We start from the raw sequence: 19,683 nt of genomic DNA on the forward strand, positions 1-19,683 counted from the left end.
CTCTCTCTCTCTTTCTCTCTCTCTCTCTCTCTCTCTCTCTCTCGCTCTCTCTCTCGCTCTCTCTCTCTCCTCACTTGGCTCAGGGTCATGTCCACTTAGGACTTTCCCAGAGGTCCTTACTTCTAGCCATGCTCTCTCACATATCTATAATAAACATTCTCCTCCACTATACCTAAGACTAATGATGTCTTTCCTTTTACTTCTTTTTTTCATTCAAATAATATTTTTGGAGACTTTTTTTTAGTTTCATATGGATTTGAACTTTTTTTTGTTCTCATCTTGAGTTCTGCTTTTGCCGAACTAGGTGCTCCTTAAACACAGATTATCATATTCATCCAAAACACCATTCTCTGTTCCCCATTTCAAGGATCCTTGCAACTGTCGCAATCAGTCAAGCCCTCCTGACCCAGAATGCCACTTTCTGATTTTCAGTCTGGTCAATTCTAGAAAGTAGATATGTGGGTATTTTCCAGCCCTTCCTAAATACAGCCTGTGCTAAGAAATGGGCTACTAAGAATGAATCCGGTCAGTCTGCTGTGGAGGAGTCCTTCATCTGCTGGAGGGAGAGACCTGAACCTAGAGAAATACCACAGAAGCATCCAGAACTCTATCAGGAAAGTCAAGGAAGCCTCCTCACTCCTCTCTCTCTCGGGGGCTTAGAATCAAAGCCAGGGCATTTGTGCATGCTGGGCAAGTGTTCCACCACAGTATTATTTACTTTTATGTCACAGAGAGCAAAATACCTGACAATGACTTAAATGGAGAAAGAGCTCATCTTGGCTCATAGTGTCAACTCATGGCAGAGAGGCCGTGCCAGGCCAGCTTGGTGCACGGCTGTGGAGGCTTTTCACATCACGGTAGACCAACGAGCAGAACAAGCAGGAACCAGAAACCCAGTATTATCTTCAAAAGTCTCTAGTCTTTCTAAATAATGTCACTATCTGGGACTCAGACATTCAAAACATGAGACTGTGAGGAACACTTCATATTTACACCATAGCAACCATCGAGTTTCCTAGCCAGCCCTTGGGGACTTCAGACCATATCTTACTGTGTGGTCCAAGCTGGCTTTGAACTTAGGATCCTCATGTATCCACCTACTGAGTGCTGAGCTTGTAGCTGTACATCACCACCACTGACTGAAAAATATTTTTTTAAAGGTGTCATAGACATGTTACTGAAGGCTGAGGAGAACTGTCACTTAGGAGGCAGAGAGGTCCTCTAAGTAGAAGACAAACACATGCACAGACTAGAGAGATGTGAGAATTTTCAGCACAGAAAAAGTCTTTCTGAACAGGACCCTGACAACACAGGCATTGACACTTATACTTACTAAATGGGACCTAATAAAGCTAAAAAACTCTGTATAACAAAGGACACCATTATTTGAGCAAAGAGGAAGCCCACAGAATGAGAAAAATCTTTACCAATTTCACATTTGACAGAGGGTTAGTTTTTGGAATATACAAAGAACTAAAATAAAAAAAAATGAACATCAAAAAAAAATAGCCCAATTTTAAAATAGGGTATAGAACTAAGTAGAGTTACCGAAAGATGATACACAAATGACCAAGAGACATTTTAAAATTCAACATCCTTAACAACCAGGGAAATGCAAATTAAAACTGCTCTGAGATTCATCTTAGCTCTATCAGAATGGCCAAGATCAATATAAACAAATGACAGCTCATGCTAGCGAGGATTCTGAGAGAAGGCGACACTTGTGCATTGTGGGAGCACAAACTGGCACAGCCGGTATGGAAATCACTATGGAAGTTCTTTTAAAAGCTGTAAATCAATAAACCATCGCACTCAACTCTACCACTTATGATGGTTTGTATATGCTCAGCCCAGGGAGTGGCACTATTAGAGGTATGGCCCTGTTGAGTATGTGTGGCCTTGTTGGAGTAGGTGTGTCTCTGTGGGCATGGGCTTTAAGACCCTCATCCTAGCTGCCTAGAAGTCAGTTTTCTGCTAGGAGCCTTCAGATGAAGATGTAAAACTCTCAGCTCCTCCTGCACCACACCTGCCTGGACGATGCCATGTTCCTGCCTTGATGATAATGGGCTGAACCTCTGAACCTGTAAGACAGTCCCAGTTAAATGCTGTCCTTATAAGAGTTGCCTTGGTTATGGTGTCTGTTCACAGCAGTAAAACTCTAAGTAAGCCACCACTCTTGGGCATGCACCCAAAGGACTTTACATCTTACAACAGAGACAGTTGCTCATCCGTGTTCACTTCGGCTCTGTTCACAATAGCCAGAAGTGGGAAAGAGCCAAGAAGATGGCCATCAATTGACAAATGGACAATGACAGTGAGGTGCATCCATTCAAAGGAATATTATTCAGCTGATAAGAAAAATGAAATTTGAAGGTAAATGGACTGAGCTAGAGACTATGATTCTGAGTGAGATTAGCCATGCACAGAAAGACAAACACTGAAAATATTCTCTTATTATGAGAATATTAACTTTTAAATTTTAGATATGTGTGTTTCATTCATAATATCCACAGAGGGTAGGTAGGTACTAAATGGCCAGGGAGGAGGAGGGGATATTCTATGGCAGGGGAAATAGAATATAAAGGAATAAAGAAAATTAAAATAGGGGGATTAAATGGGGACAGGGTGGAGGGAGACATGAGGAGGGACAACTAAAACTATAAAAGCCTTTTGAAAAGCTGTATGGATCATCAGAGGAGCCTCCTCCTGCTAAAGATGGGAGCTGATAACAGGAATCAACAACTGGACAATGTGCAGAGAGAAAGAGACAGAGAGAGAGAGAGAGAAGACACAGAGACAGGCAGACAGACTGACGGACTGACCTTGGAGTACTCAATTCTAGATGAGATATCTAGGAAGTCTCCATCAAACCCCTTCTCTGAGAAAACTCTGCAGAAGAGGAAGAAGAAAGTGTAAGAATCAGAGGAAATGAAAAACACCAAGAAAACAAGGTCTTCTAGACACAACAGGACTGACATACACATGAGCTCACCAGAGACTGTGGCAGCATGCACAGGGCCTGCCCAGGTCTAAGCCTTACGGGATCCCAGCACTGAGAGGGAGGTGCACACGAACCTCCATCCCAAACTCAAAAGCTATCTCCAACTGATATCCAACTGAAAGGAAAAAGTCAGTTTTCTTCAGCAGAGTCTAAGTGAGTATACAAACCACACTTAAGGGTAGGCTCCATGCCCGGCAGTAGCTAACCTACACAAACAAACTCAATAGCATTCTGGGAGGCATTTTTGTCTCACAATGCTTTGTTTTGGCTTTGCCTTTTTTCTTTATAGGTCTTCTGCTTATATTTTTTATGTTTGTTTAACAATTCTTTCTCTTTAATTTCTCTTAAATTATTTGATTACTTATTTAATGCATATAAATGTTTTGCCTGTATGTATGTCTGTCCCCTACATGTGTACAGTCCCTGAGGCAGCCAGAAGAAAGCACTGGAATTCCTTAGAACTGAACTCCAAGCCATGAGTGCAGGGATGGAACCCAGGTCCTCTGGAAGAGCAGCCGGTGCCTTTAGCTGCTGAGCTGTCTCTCCAGCCCCCTTTGCTCATATATTAAGGTTTCCAATTTTGTGTTTTTATGAGATTTGTGTGTGTGTGTGGGTGTGTGAGAAAGAGAGAGAGAGAGAAAGAGAGAGAGAATCTATGGGTCTCTGTGTCTATATGTGTTTCTTGTACATTTCCTTTGGCTCTTTTATGTTCATTTGTTTTGTTTTATTCTGGTTTTATTTTATTTTAGGTGACTGTTTTCTTATGAGATAGAAAGAATGTGATTTGATTGGGTAGAGAAGTGGGAAGGAGCTGGGAGGAGCTGGGGGAAGGGAAACTATAATCAGAATATATAATACGGAAAAATATTTTCAATTAAAAAAAGAGCCATATGGAAGTCTACTATGGTAGAAACTTCCTAAAATATACATACATTAATGGAATTTAAATAGGGTTTCCATATAATGAGGGAGACAATGTCCCAACTGGACATCACACAGTACCAAACAAAAGTCCCCGTACCAGGAATGAGTTACCATCTTATGAAGTCATTGGCCATAGACATCCAATGTTACCCCCAAACATTACAAAAGCTATTGCCAAGGTTACTGGGTACTCTCCATAACCTGATGGTAAGACCCTATTGCTAAAGATGGTATTTATTTACTTATATCATTGAACATGGAGAAGTTGAGCTGTGTGACTAGACGCTTCACCCCATCGACGATGTTCATAGTGCTGGAAAGTGCTATGTACGGGAGGAAGCTAATCAGCAATCTCACCCAGCTACACACCCTGAGACTTACACCAGAGGCCTGCTCAAAAGACATGTCCACTGGTGCACAAATATTATGGGAGTAACTAACCACTTTTTTGGGTGTATTTAAGGTCCACTCCGTGAGATGGAACCCATCCCTGACACTGCTAAAATGGCTGAGAGCCTGAAACTAGAGAGAGCACAGGGCCTAGGGGAACACGTACTACAGATATTCTGCTAAAGGCACACAGCTATGACTCCTAATGACATATCGCTGGCTCCACCCATTGGTCAGCACATCACTGAAGCCTCACCAGAGGAGCTTCCTAGTAGAAGGTGATTAACACAGGACTGTGCATGACTGGACAGCATGCAGAGAGTGAGAGACTCCAATGGGATGCTTACATCTCACCCCTCTGCTAAGACACAGGTTCTATATGGAAGATGGAAAGATTGTAAGAGCCAGAGTTAGAGGTTGTCTCCAAGAAAGCAGAGTTTTCCAGACACAACAGAGCTGATGCTGATCTGAACTCACAGACTCTGACAGCACGCACAAGACCTACACAAGTTCAAACCAAATAAAATCCCAGCATGAAAAATGACAAGTGGGCACAAAGTCCTACTCCTAACCAAGAAACTTCCTGCAATTGACAGCTACTGGGAGAGAGAAATGGTTTTTTTCAATGGAGACACACTGGGTGTACCAACTGCACCCCAAGGCAGGCCACACGCTCAGGAATAGTTGGCCAACACAAAACACACTCCATGTTCTGTTTTCTTTTTGCCTTGGTTTGTTTTTGTGCTTTTCTTTTTTTTCTTTTTCTTTTCTTTTTTCTTTTCTTTCTTTCTTTTATTTTTTTGAGAGAGAAAAAGAATACGGACGTAGATTGGAGAAGGGAGGGGATCTGGAAGAAGTTGAGGGAAAGGAAAAAATTTGCTCAAAATATATTGCATAAAATTTTTTTTAAGCCGGGCAGTGGTGGCGCACGCCTTTAATCCCAGCACTTGGGAGGCAGAGGCAGACGGATTTCTGAGTTCGAGGCCAGCCTGGTCTACAGAGTGAGTTCCAGGCCAGCCAGGGCTACACAGAGAAACCCTGCCTCAAAAAAACAAAAAAACAAAAAACAAAACAAACAAACAAACAAACAAAACAAAACAAAACAAAACAAAAACAATTCTTGGGCTAGAGCAAAGAGAAAGTAGAAAGTATTTGGGTTGGGAAGGGCAGGAGAGTGAGGGAAATGTGATTTTTTTTTCCAGGTTGTGTGTGGTAGAAGTTAGGGTATGGCAGGCATGAGGAGCATGTACTCCTGCTGACTGTCAGGGGGAGCTATGGAGGACTTGTGCGGAGGAGGACACTGCCCGAGTTGGATTCAGACCTTCCTAAATCAAAGCTAGAGGGTGTATTCAGAGAGAGAATGTAGGAAGTCACTTTGCCTGGAACGTGGGGTACAGGATGGAGCCTAAACCCAGGAAGGAGTACTCTTGAATTCTGAATGGTCCAGCGCCCCAGGACCAGCCTTCGGCCTTGATAGAACCTGATTCAGCTAAATAAAGCTGGAGAGGGAGGCTGAGACCTGGGGGACTTGTCGGCTCAGTGCTCCTGAGGTAACCATTAATCCTTCCCCCCGGGAGAATCCAGGGACTAGCCCCTTGAGGGGCAGACGCTGGGGAGAATGGAGGAACACATAGAGGAAGGCTCTGAACTTGGGGAGCAGAAGGTCCTGATTGATAATCCTGCTGACATTCTGGTCATTGCTGCGTATTTCTTGCTGGTCATTGGTGTTGGCTTGTGGGTGAGACACTGAGGGGTTTTTGATAGGGAAATGCTTCTGGGGCTTGAGGGTAAAGATTTAGGGAGACCTCAGAGAGGAGTGGGAGAGAGGTGCTTGGATATAATGATGGAGAACCTAGATCCAGTAGGCAAGCAAATCTTTAATTCTCTGTCTTCGTACCTTCTGGATTGTGCAAGAGAGGCTGGAGGTATCAGTAGGTTTTTTTATTAAGTCAAGTGTTCAAAGAGATGTATCTGTTTCCCTGTCTGTACTATGGCTGAGCAACAACCCATATTTAAAGCCACTGTGTAAGTTAGGCTGAATCTAGACATATCTAGGTTCCAGTTGTTGTACTAGGGTTAGGGCCTGGGTTGTTCTGAGTGTGGGAGAGGGTTGGGGGTGAGGAGATACACAGTCTGGGGAGTCCAGGGCTGGTTAATCTTCAGCCTGAAACAAGGCTGAGGAATGTGTCGAGGAAGCTAATGAAGTCCAAAGATGTGCCCCAATCCCAGTTTCCCCCCACTTCTGTTTCCCAGTCTATGTTCAGAACCAATAGAGGCACAGTTGGCGGCTACTTCCTGGCAGGACGGAGCATGGTGTGGTGGCCGGTGAGAAAGGTTGGGGGATGAAATGGGAGGGACCCTGGGGAAACAGCCTAGCTCACCCCCATTTCTGGCCACCCAGGTTGGAGCCTCTCTGTTCGCCAGCAACATCGGCAGCGGTCATTTTGTGGGCCTGGCAGGGACTGGTGCAGCAAGTGGCTTGGCAGTGGCTGGATTTGAGTGGAATGTGAGGTCTTCTTTACTATAATAATCCACCCCAGTGGAAACTTCTGGAAAGATCACATCTTGGGGAAGCTCCTGGCATGGGGATATGAACAAGTTGGAACAGTGCAGTTGGGGGGTGAGGTTGGGCTGGGAGCAAGGATCACATGCTAGCTTACAGGCAGTAGGGTACAGGCAGGTCCTGACTTTCTGTTATGCCAACATCAGTTCTCGGTGGGCCTTGACCACTCTGAAATAGGGCCAGCACCTCACTGATGAAGTACCTGTCTTGATGTTCGTTGATGCTGTAGTCTGTGAGCATCTCTAGGCTGAACTGGAGTTCTTTGCAAAAACAAAGAAACCAAGTACAGGGACTGGGCTCACTTGCACGGTTGGAGAGATGAGGGTTTGAGCCGTTCTGTAAGAGGCCTCTGAACTGAGCCTATGAGGGTAAAATTCTTAGGTGAGTGGAGGAGAGGAGGCAGCCCTGCCTGGCAGATGCTGAGGTCAGTCTGAAGAGTCTATGCACACAGGTTCATTTGCTAGAGAGGTAGGGTGGAGCCATAACGACCGTGGGAGAGACTAGTTAGAGGTGATGGTTTGTAAGCGCAAAAAGGGCTCTAAATAGCTAAGGTGCCAGTAAGGTGTCAAGATTCTTTCCCTTCCTGTCCAGGGTCCAGGCACTTCCGCTGTCATCTTCTGGGTCCTGGGTGTGAGGACTAGAACAGGCCTGCTCAGGATGGTATCCCGGGCTGTCATTTGTTTCCACAGGCGCTCTTTGTGGTGCTGCTCCTCGGATGGCTCTTCGTGCCAGTGTATCTGACCGCTGGTGTGATTACAATGCCTCAGTACCTCCGCAAGCGCTTTGGTGGGCACCGTATTCGCCTCTACCTGTCGGTGCTCTCACTTTTTTTGTATATTTTCACCAAGATCTCGGTGAGCACGTGCGGTGGGCAGTACAGAAGCTTAGAAAGGTAGAACCACCCAATGAAGTCTTCAGAGACCCCTGGAAGGGGCAGGAACAAGGAGAAAAGCAAGAATCAGCATGAGGGATGGGGCCTGGAAAGAGCTTTTAAACTGTGGGCACAGTGCTAAGGACCTGGGAAGACTAGGTTGTTGAAAAATGACTGACTTTTGAGGTGTGGCCACATAGGATGGATGGTCTCAGGGCAGGCGTTGGGCCTGAACCTCAGATCTATGTATTTGCTCTCTCCTAAAAGGTGGATATGTTCTCCGGGGCAGTATTCATTCAACAGGCCTTGGGCTGGAACATTTATGCTTCTGTCATCGCACTCTTGGGCATCACCATGATTTATACTGTGACAGGTGGCTGCACGAGAGTGGTGGGGTGGGGGGCAAGGAGCTTGAGGGTGGTGACAGAGAGCTGGCCTGCAACATAAGCAGGGAGCTGTTGGCTTCACTGGGAAACAGGAATGTGGGGCAGAGCTATAGAAATGTAATATAGTACAAGTAGAATTAAATCTGAGGAAAATAAATCCACTTTCTTTCAATGCCCCTTGGATTTGGGCTGTAAAGTCCCAGTAGTGAGGAGGGAAATGAGTTAGGATCTCCTGGCCTTCTTGGATGTCTCAAGAATTGACTTGGTGCGTCTCCAATATCTTTGGCTAAATTCTGTGCAGTTCCCAGGATCCCAGATCATATAGAATGGGTAGAGCGGTGCCAAAGTGGGCTTGGGACCTGCTGCAGGATGGGATGCCAGCAAGGGCTGGGCCTTATCACCCCACCCCATTACCCAGTTGAGAAATCAGGCCAAACAGTGGATTGTGGAAGTCTCGCACCACATGCATTCCTGGCAAAGAAAGTCAGTGGACTCTCAAACTCAACTCTGCCTCCAGATGCCCCAGTCCACAAGCCCAACCTCATTTTTATAAAATTTGTTCTCTAGAATGGGTACTTTCCTTAGTCTCAAAAATCCTGGGTGCCAGGGACCAGCAGCTGTGCTGTCCTCTGTTGACTCGGGCTTGTTGCAGGAGGGCTGGCGGCACTGATGTACACAGACACCGTGCAGACCTTTGTCATCCTTGCCGGGGCCTTCATCCTCACTGGTTATGGTACGGGGTTTACCCACAGTGGGCAGGGCATGGCTCTTGGCTGTCGCAGAGCTTTTAATGTAAGGGCTAGAACCTTGCTTGTCTCTGCCATGTGGGTCCTAAGGAGGGCCTTCGCACTTGGGCCAGATCCCCTGACAACCTTGCCTGCACAGCTTTCCATGAAGTGGGCGGGTACTCGGGTCTCTTCAACAAATACCTGGGAGCAGTGACTTCACTGACGGTGTCCAAGGATCCAGCTATTGGCAACATCTCTAGCACCTGCTATCAGCCGAGGCCTGACTCCTATCACCTGCTGCGTGACCCTGTGACAGGAGACCTGCCATGGCCTGCGCTGCTCCTGGGACTTACCATTGTCTCAGGCTGGTATTGGTGCAGTGATCAGGTAGGTCAAGGCGTGGGGTGGTGTGTGTATGCACGCCCCGGACAGAACTCTAAATGCCCTGTGCTAGTTGATGGTGACACCACCCTTTGGAGTTAGGTTGAAGGCAGGGCCTGAGCTGATGGATCATGCCAGGTGGACCTAAAAGTCAGAATCCAGTGTAGGATTGGAGGATGAAGATGTAGCAGGAACTCCGCAGAGCTAGAGGTTGGCTATGAATCAGAGTAGGGTTGCAGGTTAATGCTAAGGGGCCATGGAGAATAGAGGCAGGGCCTGTGGGATGTGAGTTACAGGGATGCCCCGTACATTTGGATACCCCTTATCACAGGTAATAGTGCAGCGCTGCCTGGCTGGAAAGAATCTGACTCACATCAAAGCTGGGTGCATCTTGTGTGGCTACCTGAAGCTGATGCCCATGTTCCTCATGGTCATGCCAGGCATGATCAGCCGCATTCTTTACCCAGGTAATGTCTGCATCACACCAACCTCAACAGGACTATGCCACATCTAGATCCTGCCCCCCCCTTTTTTTTGTTCAAGGATTCAAGTGCCTGCCAGTTATACCTGCTACTATCCTAAGAGCTGGGGACCTGGTATCTCAGTCTTGCTTCCCACTGGAAGTACCATCTCTAGGAGTCCCCATTCACATTAGGCTTCAGGGTGGTCTTTCCTAGCCACCTTACAGCTTCTCTCTTGCAGATGAAGTGGCGTGTGTGGTACCTGAGGTGTGTAAGCGGGTGTGTGGCACTGAGGTGGGCTGCTCTAACATTGCCTACCCACGGCTCGTTGTGAAGCTCATGCCCAACGGTGAGGGCTGGAAATGGATTGCCCTTGGCCAAGCCTGCAGGGACTGCCTATGGGAGGGTCAACCTTGCCAACACTTCACTACCTTGAATGCACTGAAGGCTGCAGCCTGACCGCTCCTGTTGGCCACAGGTCTGCGTGGACTCATGCTGGCAGTCATGCTGGCTGCCCTCATGTCTTCTCTGGCGTCCATCTTTAACAGCAGTAGCACGCTCTTCACCATGGATATCTACACACGCCTGCGGCCTCGGGCAGGTGATAAGGAGCTGCTGCTAGTTGGAAGGTGTGGCCTGGGTCCCAACTCCTGCTCCATAAATGAACCTGGGATGTGTGCGTGGAACACCAGGAGGGTAATGGGGAAGGTGGGTGGGTCCTCAGTAAAATCTGATTGTCTTAACTGCAGGCTCTGGGTAGTGTTCATTGTGGCAGTGTCCGTGGCTTGGCTGCCAGTGGTACAGGCAGCACAAGGTGGGCAGCTCTTCGATTACATTCAGTCTGTCTCCAGCTACCTGGCGCCTCCAGTGTCTGCAGTCTTTGTGCTTGCACTCTTTGTACCCCGTGTTAACGAGAAGGTGCGTAGGGCATGTCCAGGTGAGCTCCGGGGGAGGCTCGGGCAGCCTGAGTCTTGGCTAATGCTGTTTCCCCTGTAGGGAGCCTTCTGGGGACTAGTTGGGGGCCTGCTGATGGGCCTAGCACGTCTCATACCCGAGTTCTTCTTTGGCTCGGGCAGCTGTGTGCGACCTTCAGCGTGCCCGGCGCTCATCTGCCGGGTACACTACCTCTACTTCGCCATCATTCTCTTCATCTGCTCTGGCCTCCTCACACTCGGAATCTCCCTGTGCACCGCACCCATCCCTCAGAAGCATGTAAGTGCTGGCCTCCAAGGGAGCCTGGAGAGTACAAGAACTGTATGGGATAGATGAGCTCTTTTCACCCTCTTAGCCAGTCTGCTTCAAGAAATGCCCACAGAGGTCAGAGGCCCGGAGTTCAGTATGACGCTGTTTCCAGGGCAAGCACATTTACTTGACATTTTTGGGAAGCAGAGCAAATGACAATAGGAATATGAAGTATCAGAACTTTAAGACCAGTCTGACTACGATTCTGGGTGTAGACCTAAAACTTGGGGTGAAACAGGGGACTGGGCAGGCCCGAAGACTTTAATACTAGATGAAGAGCTTGGGGTTCAGTGTGAAAGCAAAGACTATCCTGGAAAGAGGAGTCTGAGTGAGCTGAGCCTAGGCAGGTGTGCAGGCCAGAAGGGAGGCTGGGGAGGGCAGTGACAAAGCTGTGGGACAAAGGGACCTGGGGTGGGGGGCACAACTCCCACTTTGTCCCTTCTCCCTAACTTCCCAGCTCCACCGCCTGGTTTTCAGTCTCCGGCACAGCAAGGAGGAGCGGGAGGACCTGGATGCTGATGAGTTAGAAGGTCCAGCCCCTCCTCCTGTGCAGAATGGGTGCCAGGAATGTGCAATGGGGATTGAAGGTAAGGCGGACCCTGGGAGAGTATCCTGGGGAGCTCGGAGAGCTAACTCCTTTCAGACTAATAGTGTGTTCCCCATTTCTTCCAGAGGTCCAGTCCCCAGCTCCAGGCCTGCTCCACCAGTGCCTGCTCTGGTTCTGTGGGATGAGCAGGAGTGGGTCAGGGAGTCCTCCACCCACTACCGAGGAGGTGGCTGCAACCACCAGGCGGCTAGAGGACATCAGTGAGGACCCCAGCTGGGCCCTAGTAGTCAACCTCAATGCCCTGCTCATGATGACTGTGGCTGTGTTCCTCTGGGGCTTTTATGCATAAAGTCAAGTATGCTGGATACCATGAGCTGCAACCAGGGCATGTCCGAGCCTCATAAAAAGGGAGGACGAGGAGCTTGCAGTGGATCCCGGGAAAGGAAAAGGGCAAGAGTACAGCAGGAAGGAACTGGTTCCCTTCCTCTTTACCTGGGGTCCAGTCCATTTGATTGGTTGTCACTTCCCACAAGATGGTGGCCAATTGGACATAGAAGTTTGCCTATGCAAAAATAAAGCTACCCTTGTGGCTGAAACGCTGTTGCTCTCGGCTCCATACAGGGTCTCTGGGCTCCTGTCCTGGTTCTGGGCTTGGAGCCCGGCTGCTCATAAGACCTTCTTTTCCAGAGACAGGGGCCACGTGGCCCTCCACTCATCCACCTCTAGATGGTGTTTCTCTGTCTTCCAGCCAGCAGCCTGCAGTCCTAGGGAAAGGTCACAGGGTGAGGCCAGGGAGGAGACTCAGGGCTGAACCTGGGGATGTGTAGCTGGTCTTGGCTACTTTGTGGTTCTTCTTTTTCCCATCCTTTATCCCCCCAGTTGCAACCCCCATCACTTGATAGGAGAGAAAGAAGGATAGAGGGGAGAGAGATAGAGATCCCTGAATCTAATGTCTTTCCTTTTGTTTCTTCTTTGACCGTGGCTACTAACAAACCGCAACCAACCCCACCTTGAATGACCAACAATCACCCACCCCACATTTCAGGGACTTAGCACGTATACACCCTATGAAAAGTTCCCAGAGTTCCAAAAGTCACATAACTGCAGAAACTATCTGCAGCTGGCAAAACCATGGCTCTGCTGGAGCACGAGGCAAGTCATAGTCCGAGGCTACGGACAGTCCTAAGTGGCCCTATATCCCTATATCTGGGATTAAGACAAAAAACATATTCTTAGAATATTTCTGTGTTGTTTTTTTTTTTTAAATAAACCAAACTTCCAGAATTCTCACTACAAGCAGAGGCACAGGCTGGTGCAGCCTTTCACACTACTTGGGCTCCTCTGTTGGGATTATCTGTGGCAGAAAATGAAGCTAAAATTTTGTGTAGTGAGAAATCAGCCATAGCACATGGAAAAGGGCAGAAAGAAGTAAATGCTTTAAGACTAACTTGGCTTATAGACTACCAATATCAGAGACCATCCTGAACTCCAGTCCTGTAGGTAGGGAGACAGAGGCCCAGACTGAAGAGCACAGATAAAAGCGGTCCTTTATTTCCCATGCAGGACCCAAGGTTGCCGAAGCCAGGGGATAATGTTACCTTTCAAGAACTTTGGGAACAGTGTGTCCAACACTTGATGGGTCTCCCTGACAAGAATCCAGCTTTCTTTCTTAGGACCTGGTGGGTGTAAAATCAGGAATTCTCACGTCCTCGGCAGAGCAGATAGCCCACCTTCTCCCACCTCTGCTGTAATCAGCAGAAGACCACACAGCTCTTACCAGCCTGCACCTGGTCCCTCAGCTCTGCCAGCTCTCCTGGAAGTGGCTCATTTTCCTGCAGGGCTCCGAGAATCAGCCCATGGGTGGCAGCCCTTAAGACAGTCTCAGGGCCTGCCTCTTGGCTCAGGGCGACCTGTACCTGGTCTGAAGAGACCCAAGAGACAGAGAAAGATCAGAATAGCTATTCTTCAAATGCTTTCAACCCATTTTTCTGATTCTCTCGTCCGCCTGAGGCCATTGCCAGACATGGGAGTGCCCACTCTCCCCTTCCCAACTTCAACTTCTGTTGTTTCTTTTGCCAAACTGAAATGCTCAGTTCTCAAGTACAATTTCACAGTAGCTCCAAGAGGTAACTTCTTTCACCAGTGAAAATTAAATGATGCCTTTAACACAGCTCAATCAAATCCTGAGGACTCGAGGATTCCCTGCCTAATGAAGGCCTCGGGGTAAGAGACAAAGTGACCTTCAGAGACACCAAGGGCCACAATCTTACCTGAATGAGTTACAATGTACAAAGCACTTTTTACAAAATCACCCTTCTCTATCCTTAGAAAAATGCCACAGGTAATAAGGCAACTTCTGTGGTGTCGTGTTCTAGATCAGCGGCTTTCAGGTGAAGGGTCATGCTGAGACCCTTTAATTCAATTCCTCCTTTTATGGTGATCCCCAACTATAAAAATACTTTCATTGCTACTTCAAAACTGTTATGAATCACACTGTAAATACCTGATAGGCAGGATATCTGATGTGTGGCTCCTGTGAAAGGGTCATTCAACCCCCAAAGGGTGCTATCCACAGGTTGAAAACCACTGTTAGAGAGGGATACAGCGAATTCACTAGGGCATGAAGCTATTCATTTGAATGCATCAAAATTTTGATCTAGAGCACTCTCTAGGACTCTAGGCAGCCTTCAAACTGTCCAGGGATTGGAGGCCTGGAGTCAGAGGAACAAAGACAGGGAGAATGCGGCACACTCACTTCGTGACTGGTTCCAGCAAAGGAGGTATGGTTCGTGATGGCCCTCAACCAGCTGCTTCAGCTCAGAGACACTGAGGGAGACAAGAACGCACTGGAGCAGGGAAAGCGAGGCAGCAGGACCCACTTGGTAAAACTGTCAGATGCACCTGTCCAGTGGCTTCTGCTCACTGCCCATTTTCCTAGATATTGCCTTAGCCCTGCCCCCCACCTTCTTTCTTTCTGTTCGCAGTCTTCCCATGTACAACCCTTCCTTCATCTATAAACATCTTGTGCAAAAATTATGATTTACAGTGTTGCATATATACATCACGCATACTGACCACTTACACCGCTCCCATCTTGCTTCTCCCACAAATTTTTCTCTCATATTCACTGCCTTCTTTATGACTATGGAGCTGTGGTGGAAGGCTGGAAGGCTCAGGAGTGGTACACAACTGAAGACAGTGACTTCCTTCTCTCAGAACCCATTATGAGCTAATAGTCCTCTTCCCTGGCTGACGGGTATGGCCAGCCTCGTGTGAGTTCAGTGCAGGGAACTACAGCTGTGAGTTAATGACTGCATTGGTTGTACTGTGAGGTGCTTAGTTGGTGAGAGCTTGACATGACTTAGGAGTCACCAGAGAAGAGGGAATCTCAACCGAAGAACTGCCTGTGGCCATGTCTGTGAGAGATTGTCTGATTGATGATTTATTTGGGTGACACTGTCCTTCAGCAGTGAGGACAGGGTTGCATAAAGAAGCTAGTTGAGCCTGAGCCGGCCAGTGAGCCAGTTAACAGCATGGCTTCTGTCTTAGTTCCTGCCCTAACTTCCTTTGATGATTGAGTGTGACCTGGGACTATAAGCCAAAGAAACCCTTTCCTCCCCGAGTTGTTTTTGGTCATGGTGTTTATGACAGAAAAAAATAAATAAATAAACCAGATCATACCAAATGTAGAAAATGACATTTAGAGCTTTTTACCCTGTCTTCCAGCCCCCTCTTACACAATGCCCCATGAGCCTTAGAGCGGATGGTGTAGGTAACTTGATTCAGGATGGGCCACATCCTTCATCTATACTGTGCATCTCAGGCAGTCCTGAGTCTCTGCATCACTGCCATGATTGTAAGGAGGCTGAGGGCTGCTTTTGTCTATGGGTATATACAAGGTATTCAGAAGGCAGTTTGCTGCTATCGCATATCTACTGTTCTATTTCCTGTTTCCCCCAAGAGCTCTCACTGATCTCGGATGCTGTACAATGGCAATAAGAAACCTAGAACAGATTATACAGTGAAACCTGACCAACAATCAGTGTGGAACTGAAAACAGGAGCTGATGTGGGAAGTGTGTGAAGCAGGGGATACTGGACCACTCACCTGGAGACCAAGTGGTGTAAGGGAACACCCAGGGACAGAGACAGGGATGGCCAGAAACCTGTTGGAAGCAGTCAGGATGCTCAGGCAGAGGGGGAAGGAAGGCTGGGAAACCCAGGAACCAGAGACCAAAGGGTTGGATCACCTGTCCACAGTGGCTCCATCTGATTGGCTGACGCAGGCTCAAGTACCTCTCCCCTATGAAGGAAGTGCTTTAGGACCAGCTGGAGGCGACTCTCGTTCAAGGTCTCCAGGACGAGGGCTCGGACTGCCCGGTAGTTGGCATAGATGTGGAGAGCAGTGAGCAAGATGAAGCAGCCAAGGCTGAGGCTGGGGCCAGAGAGTAAGGTAGCCGATGTATACAGGAAGAGGCCGAGCTGGCGTCTTCGCCATAGCCTCGCCCCTGCTTACCTTGGGCAATCTGATACCAGAGGAAGCATCAACAGGCTGACCAGAAGCCCTGCTAGGTTCACCACTGTCTCCTGGAAGATAGAGAAGCTGGGCATTAGAGGGCTTCCCATTAAGCCAGGGAAAATGTTGGTGCTTTTTTAATCCTTTGGGCTTCGGAAACCACCCAGGGCTCGCTACCCTGACGGGAACGCCAGCTACGCTTTTAATGTTTTGGTGTGGTGGGCGAGCTGCTCTTAGCTGCTGGGAATTTCTCTGCTCAGTAGACACACCTGAGCAGTCCTACACTGGGTACTCTTGGCTGTGCACAGTTAATTTTCTTCAGTGTGATGGAAAAGGTGGGTCACTTCTTGTTTGATATCTACTACTGGCAAACAAGGAACCCCAGGAAGGCAAGGAATAGGCCTTGACCTTTTGCTGTGGAGCAATGTAACCAGAGCCTTCTAGCCAGAATGAAGACATTCCAGGGGGAAAGGAACCCTGTTGCTGCCCCAGGACATTATTCAAGAGAACGAATTGGGGTTCCTAGCTACCAGGATTCTGGGGAAAGCTGGTCTTGGCATGGAGGGGCCCTGAGGCTCACAAGCTCTTTTTGCTCCTAGCCTTACTCGGAAGGAGAAAGGCCGAGGCACTAACGCCTGTATATGAAGTGCTGAGCTAGGGATGGAGGCAGTCAGGAGCTCGGGAACAGAAAGCCTCTTCTTCCATAGACAAAGTCAGACGAGGAGCCACGGAAAGTTGCAACATGCGAGCGCAGGAACTGAGCAAAGTTGCCTCAAGACAGACGTAAAAGGAGCCAAGTTTGGAGGAGGACCAGGGACCCTTCTTTCCCTTGCCTCCCTTAACAAACAGCACAGAGAAATACAGGGGGTGGAGTATGCAGGGCCATGTGTGTTCGTAAAGGAGCACACAGCTTGGCTGGGTGCTTTTTGGACTCCTTCCTCAGCTCACTAGCCCACTTCCATTCCTGGTAGGCTTTTTAATTTTTTTTACTTTTTTACCATTTTTTTTTTTTTTTAAAGATTTATTTATCTTATGTGTACAGCTCCTGCCCCGCTCCCTCTGGCCCCGCTTGCTCTGGCATAATTCACTGTAGCTGTCTTCAGATGCACCAGAAGAGGGCATCAGGGCATCAGATCTTATTATGAGTGGTTGTGAGCCACCATGTGGGTGCTGGGATCCGAACTCAGGACCTTCGGAAGATCGGTCAGTGCTTCTACCCCCTGAGCCATCTCGCCAGCCCCCTTTTTTACCATTTTTAAGTAATCTATTTCAATTCCATATCTAATTTAAAAGGTTTAACTCCTCCTCCTCCTTCCCTTCTGAAGGTTTAGCTCCCCCACTTCCTACCCTTCTGAAGGTTTAGCTCCTCCCCCTCCTTCCCTTCTGAAGGTTTAGCTCCTCCCCCTCCTTCCCTTCTGAAGGTTTAGCTCCTCCCCCCCTTCCCTTCTGAAGGTTGCTGGGAGTTTTCACTTAACTTGTACTGTGTTTTTCTCCTAAACTCTAATAAAATTACCCTTGAGCTTCCTTCTCAGTGCGTTTCTGAACTCCTCCACCAATGAGGCTAAGAACCTCTAACAGGAGTGTTAGGCTCCCCTGTAACATGTCAGAACCAGGAAGGGTTCCCAAGGAGGCCCCTCTAAGGACTCAGCTACCTGTTGTCTGAGATTCCCTTTTAAACATGTATCCAGGCTTTATCCTCTCTTCTGCCTCAGGCCCTGAGGCTCAGCACACAGATCCCTTGTGTGTCACAAATGTGACAGAGCTGTAAGGGCTTGGAGGACCATGATGGCAGAGCCTACTTGGAGGACACAGAGCCCAAGTGAGGGTAATGATGGCAAAGCCAGCACCTGCTTCCTAGTGAGCTTGCTTTCTAAGGTGGGGGATGGGCTACAGGATGTATGAAGGCAGAAGTGACCACTGAATCATGTAGGGTCATCCTCAGGGTCCTCATGACACAGGCAGTCCACTCTCCCAGGGTCCTCAGTGACACAGGAAGTCCTCTCTGCCAGGGTCCTCGTGACACAGGCAGTCCTCTCTGCCAGGGCCCTCAGTGACACAGGCCGTCCTCTCTGCCAGGGTCCTCGTGACACAGGCAGTCCTCTCTGCCAGGGCCCTCAGTGACACAGGCAGTCCACTCTCCCAGGGTCCTCAGTGACACAGGCAGTCCTCTCTGCCAGGGTCTCCTGTGACACAGGCAGTCCTCTCTGCCAGGGCCCTTAGTGACACAGGCAGTCCTCTCTGCCAGCACTCATTTTCACATCCCAGTCTTTTCTACATTCCTTTTGTCATCCTTTACAATGTCTAGACCACCTCCCACTGAAAGAAGTGAGAAGCGGCTCTGTGCACAGAGGCTGCTATGAGCTGTGTGGGGCCAGTGCAGGTGATTTTTACAGGATAGAGGTACCACAAAAGTGTTGTTGAGGTTTTAATCAAGATCAACTCTTTTAACAACTTCATTTAAACAAAATGTTGTCTGTATATTCCTGACAATTCTGGTAATGCCTCTTGCTTTATAAAATCTACAAAATCAGACTGAGCTCATGCCAAATACCACCATCTCATTAGTAAACAGGTTTAGAATTGGATCTCTAGTTTTTTGTTTTTTGTTTTTTTTTTTTGGCAGAAATGGGTTATATTTATCATAATCTTGATAGTGATAGACATTGTGTATTTAACTGTTGTTTTAACTTTATGTCCTGTTTATAGTCAATTCACATTTTTATGGTCCTATGAAAAAAAAATTTTTTTTTCAAGACAGGGTTTCTCTGTGTAACCCTGGGTGTCCTGGAACTCACTATGTAGACCTCTGCCTCCCAAGTGAATTAAAGGCGTGTGCCACCACTGCCCAGCCCTATGAAAATTGTTTACTCCATCTTCCTGGGTTTCTTTGATCACCCTCCAAAGCCTGAAAGTATACAAGAGTGGGAACAGCAAACTTCCCCCCACACACACACACACGCTACTTTATGCCTAGTCTCCCCATTTCTCTTCCTTGTATTCTCCTGGGGTCTGTATCCAGGTGCTCTTCTATTAAGGAGGGGTGGCAATGCTCTCCCTTCTTAATAACATGCATTATTAAGTAAAGTAATGTTTCCCCCAGGTGTCCCCCACTGCATGATAAAATGAAAGCCAATGTTGATCCTTGCAGGATCTTACTGCCTCCAGTTTGAATGTCGATGTCTGCAGGTGCAGCTCACACTTCTCTCTACAAGACAATTCTTCATGGGGACAAGGATTGAGAGTCTGGGGTTCTATCGCAGAACTCAAGGACTAAAGAACTGCTGGCACCAGGAAAGGTTAACTCTAGAGCTGGGTGCTTTATATGGCGGTTTGTGGCTGCTGAGCCCACGGTGCTCAGGAGACTGAAGTCTGCAGCTGAGGTGACTCTGGGTTTCTATGGTTCACTTCGCAGATGTCTTCTCCATAACAGAAAATATTTATTCCCAAGTAAAATGATTCTAGAGATAAAAGCCAAACAGAACACTGCACCCCTGTACTTTAGCCTGACAATGATTTAAAAACCAAGAGCCCTGAGCCCATTTGGATTTTGGTTCCATCCATTTTTGTTTACTTTTTAGAGTGTCTTAGGATAGCGACTGTATTCAACTTCAGCACAGGAGACACTCCAGAGATGCTAGCAGCAGGGACATGCACCAGGTAGTTGGGAATGAGAG

The 19,683-nt window shown here is 47.9% G+C and overlaps 2 protein-coding genes and 1 long non-coding RNA gene across 7 annotated transcripts in view; 2 read left to right on the forward strand and 1 right to left on the reverse strand.

The window, feature by feature from the left end:
- The first annotated feature begins 5,933 nt into the window (after positions 1-5,933).
- Slc5a2 (solute carrier family 5 member 2) lies at positions 5,934-12,073 on the forward strand. Its single transcript, XM_031388472.1, has 14 exons — positions 5,934-6,053; positions 6,569-6,640; positions 6,717-6,821; positions 7,568-7,732; positions 8,017-8,122; positions 8,788-8,868; positions 9,021-9,250; positions 9,576-9,711; positions 9,947-10,054; positions 10,184-10,334; positions 10,455-10,623; positions 10,702-10,917; positions 11,405-11,534; positions 11,620-12,073. The coding sequence occupies exons 1-14, from the start codon at positions 5,934-5,936 to the stop codon at positions 11,841-11,843; spliced, it is 2,013 nt and encodes a 670-aa protein (XP_031244332.1). The 3' UTR covers positions 11,844-12,073.
- Positions 6,248-19,683, reverse strand: part of CUNH16orf58 (chromosome unknown C16orf58 homolog) — a 33,186-nt gene continuing 19,750 nt past the window's right edge. For 2 of the 5 annotated variants that reach the window (XM_031388469.1, XM_031388470.1), the window contains 7 exons: positions 16,010-16,080; positions 15,744-15,928; positions 15,602-15,659; positions 14,250-14,320; positions 13,272-13,415; positions 13,093-13,170; positions 6,248-12,258 (listed from right to left, as the gene is read on the reverse strand). In XM_031388469.1, the coding sequence (XP_031244329.1) occupies positions 12,161-12,258; positions 13,093-13,170; positions 13,272-13,415; positions 14,250-14,320; positions 15,602-15,659; positions 15,744-15,928; positions 16,010-16,080 (705 nt within the window). In that variant the 3' untranslated portion in view covers positions 6,248-12,160. Of the gene's footprint in view, positions 12,259-13,092; positions 13,171-13,271; positions 13,416-14,249; positions 14,321-15,601; positions 15,660-15,743; positions 15,929-16,009; positions 16,081-19,683 lie in introns of those variants that run through there. The other 3 variants (XR_004123367.1, XR_004123368.1, XR_004123369.1) reach the window with 3 other exon arrangements.
- LOC116103058 overlaps positions 18,215-19,683 on the forward strand; it is a 19,308-nt gene continuing 17,839 nt past the window's right edge. Inside the window, exons 1-2 of the long non-coding RNA XR_004123370.1 lie at positions 18,215-18,389; positions 19,588-19,666. This is a non-coding gene — a long non-coding RNA (uncharacterized LOC116103058). The remainder of the gene's footprint in view (positions 18,390-19,587; positions 19,667-19,683) is intronic.

Source organism: Mastomys coucha, unplaced genomic scaffold (assembly GCF_008632895.1).
Source record: "Mastomys coucha isolate ucsf_1 unplaced genomic scaffold, UCSF_Mcou_1 pScaffold21, whole genome shotgun sequence".
Classification (NCBI taxonomy): Eukaryota; Metazoa; Chordata; class Mammalia; order Rodentia; family Muridae; genus Mastomys; species Mastomys coucha.

Excerpts from the sequence above, each read along its gene's own strand:
- Slc5a2 (XM_031388472.1), top strand. The coding sequence starts at position 5,934 with ATGGAGGAACACATAGAGGAAGGCTCTGAACTTGGGGAGCAGAAGGTC. Across the intron at positions 7,733-8,016 it reads ATATTTTCACCAAGATCTCG|GTGGATATGTTCTCCGGGGC; the intron begins GTGAGCACGTGC and ends CTCTCCTAAAAG. Across the intron at positions 8,123-8,787 it reads CATGATTTATACTGTGACAG|GAGGGCTGGCGGCACTGATG; the intron begins GTGGCTGCACGA and ends GGCTTGTTGCAG.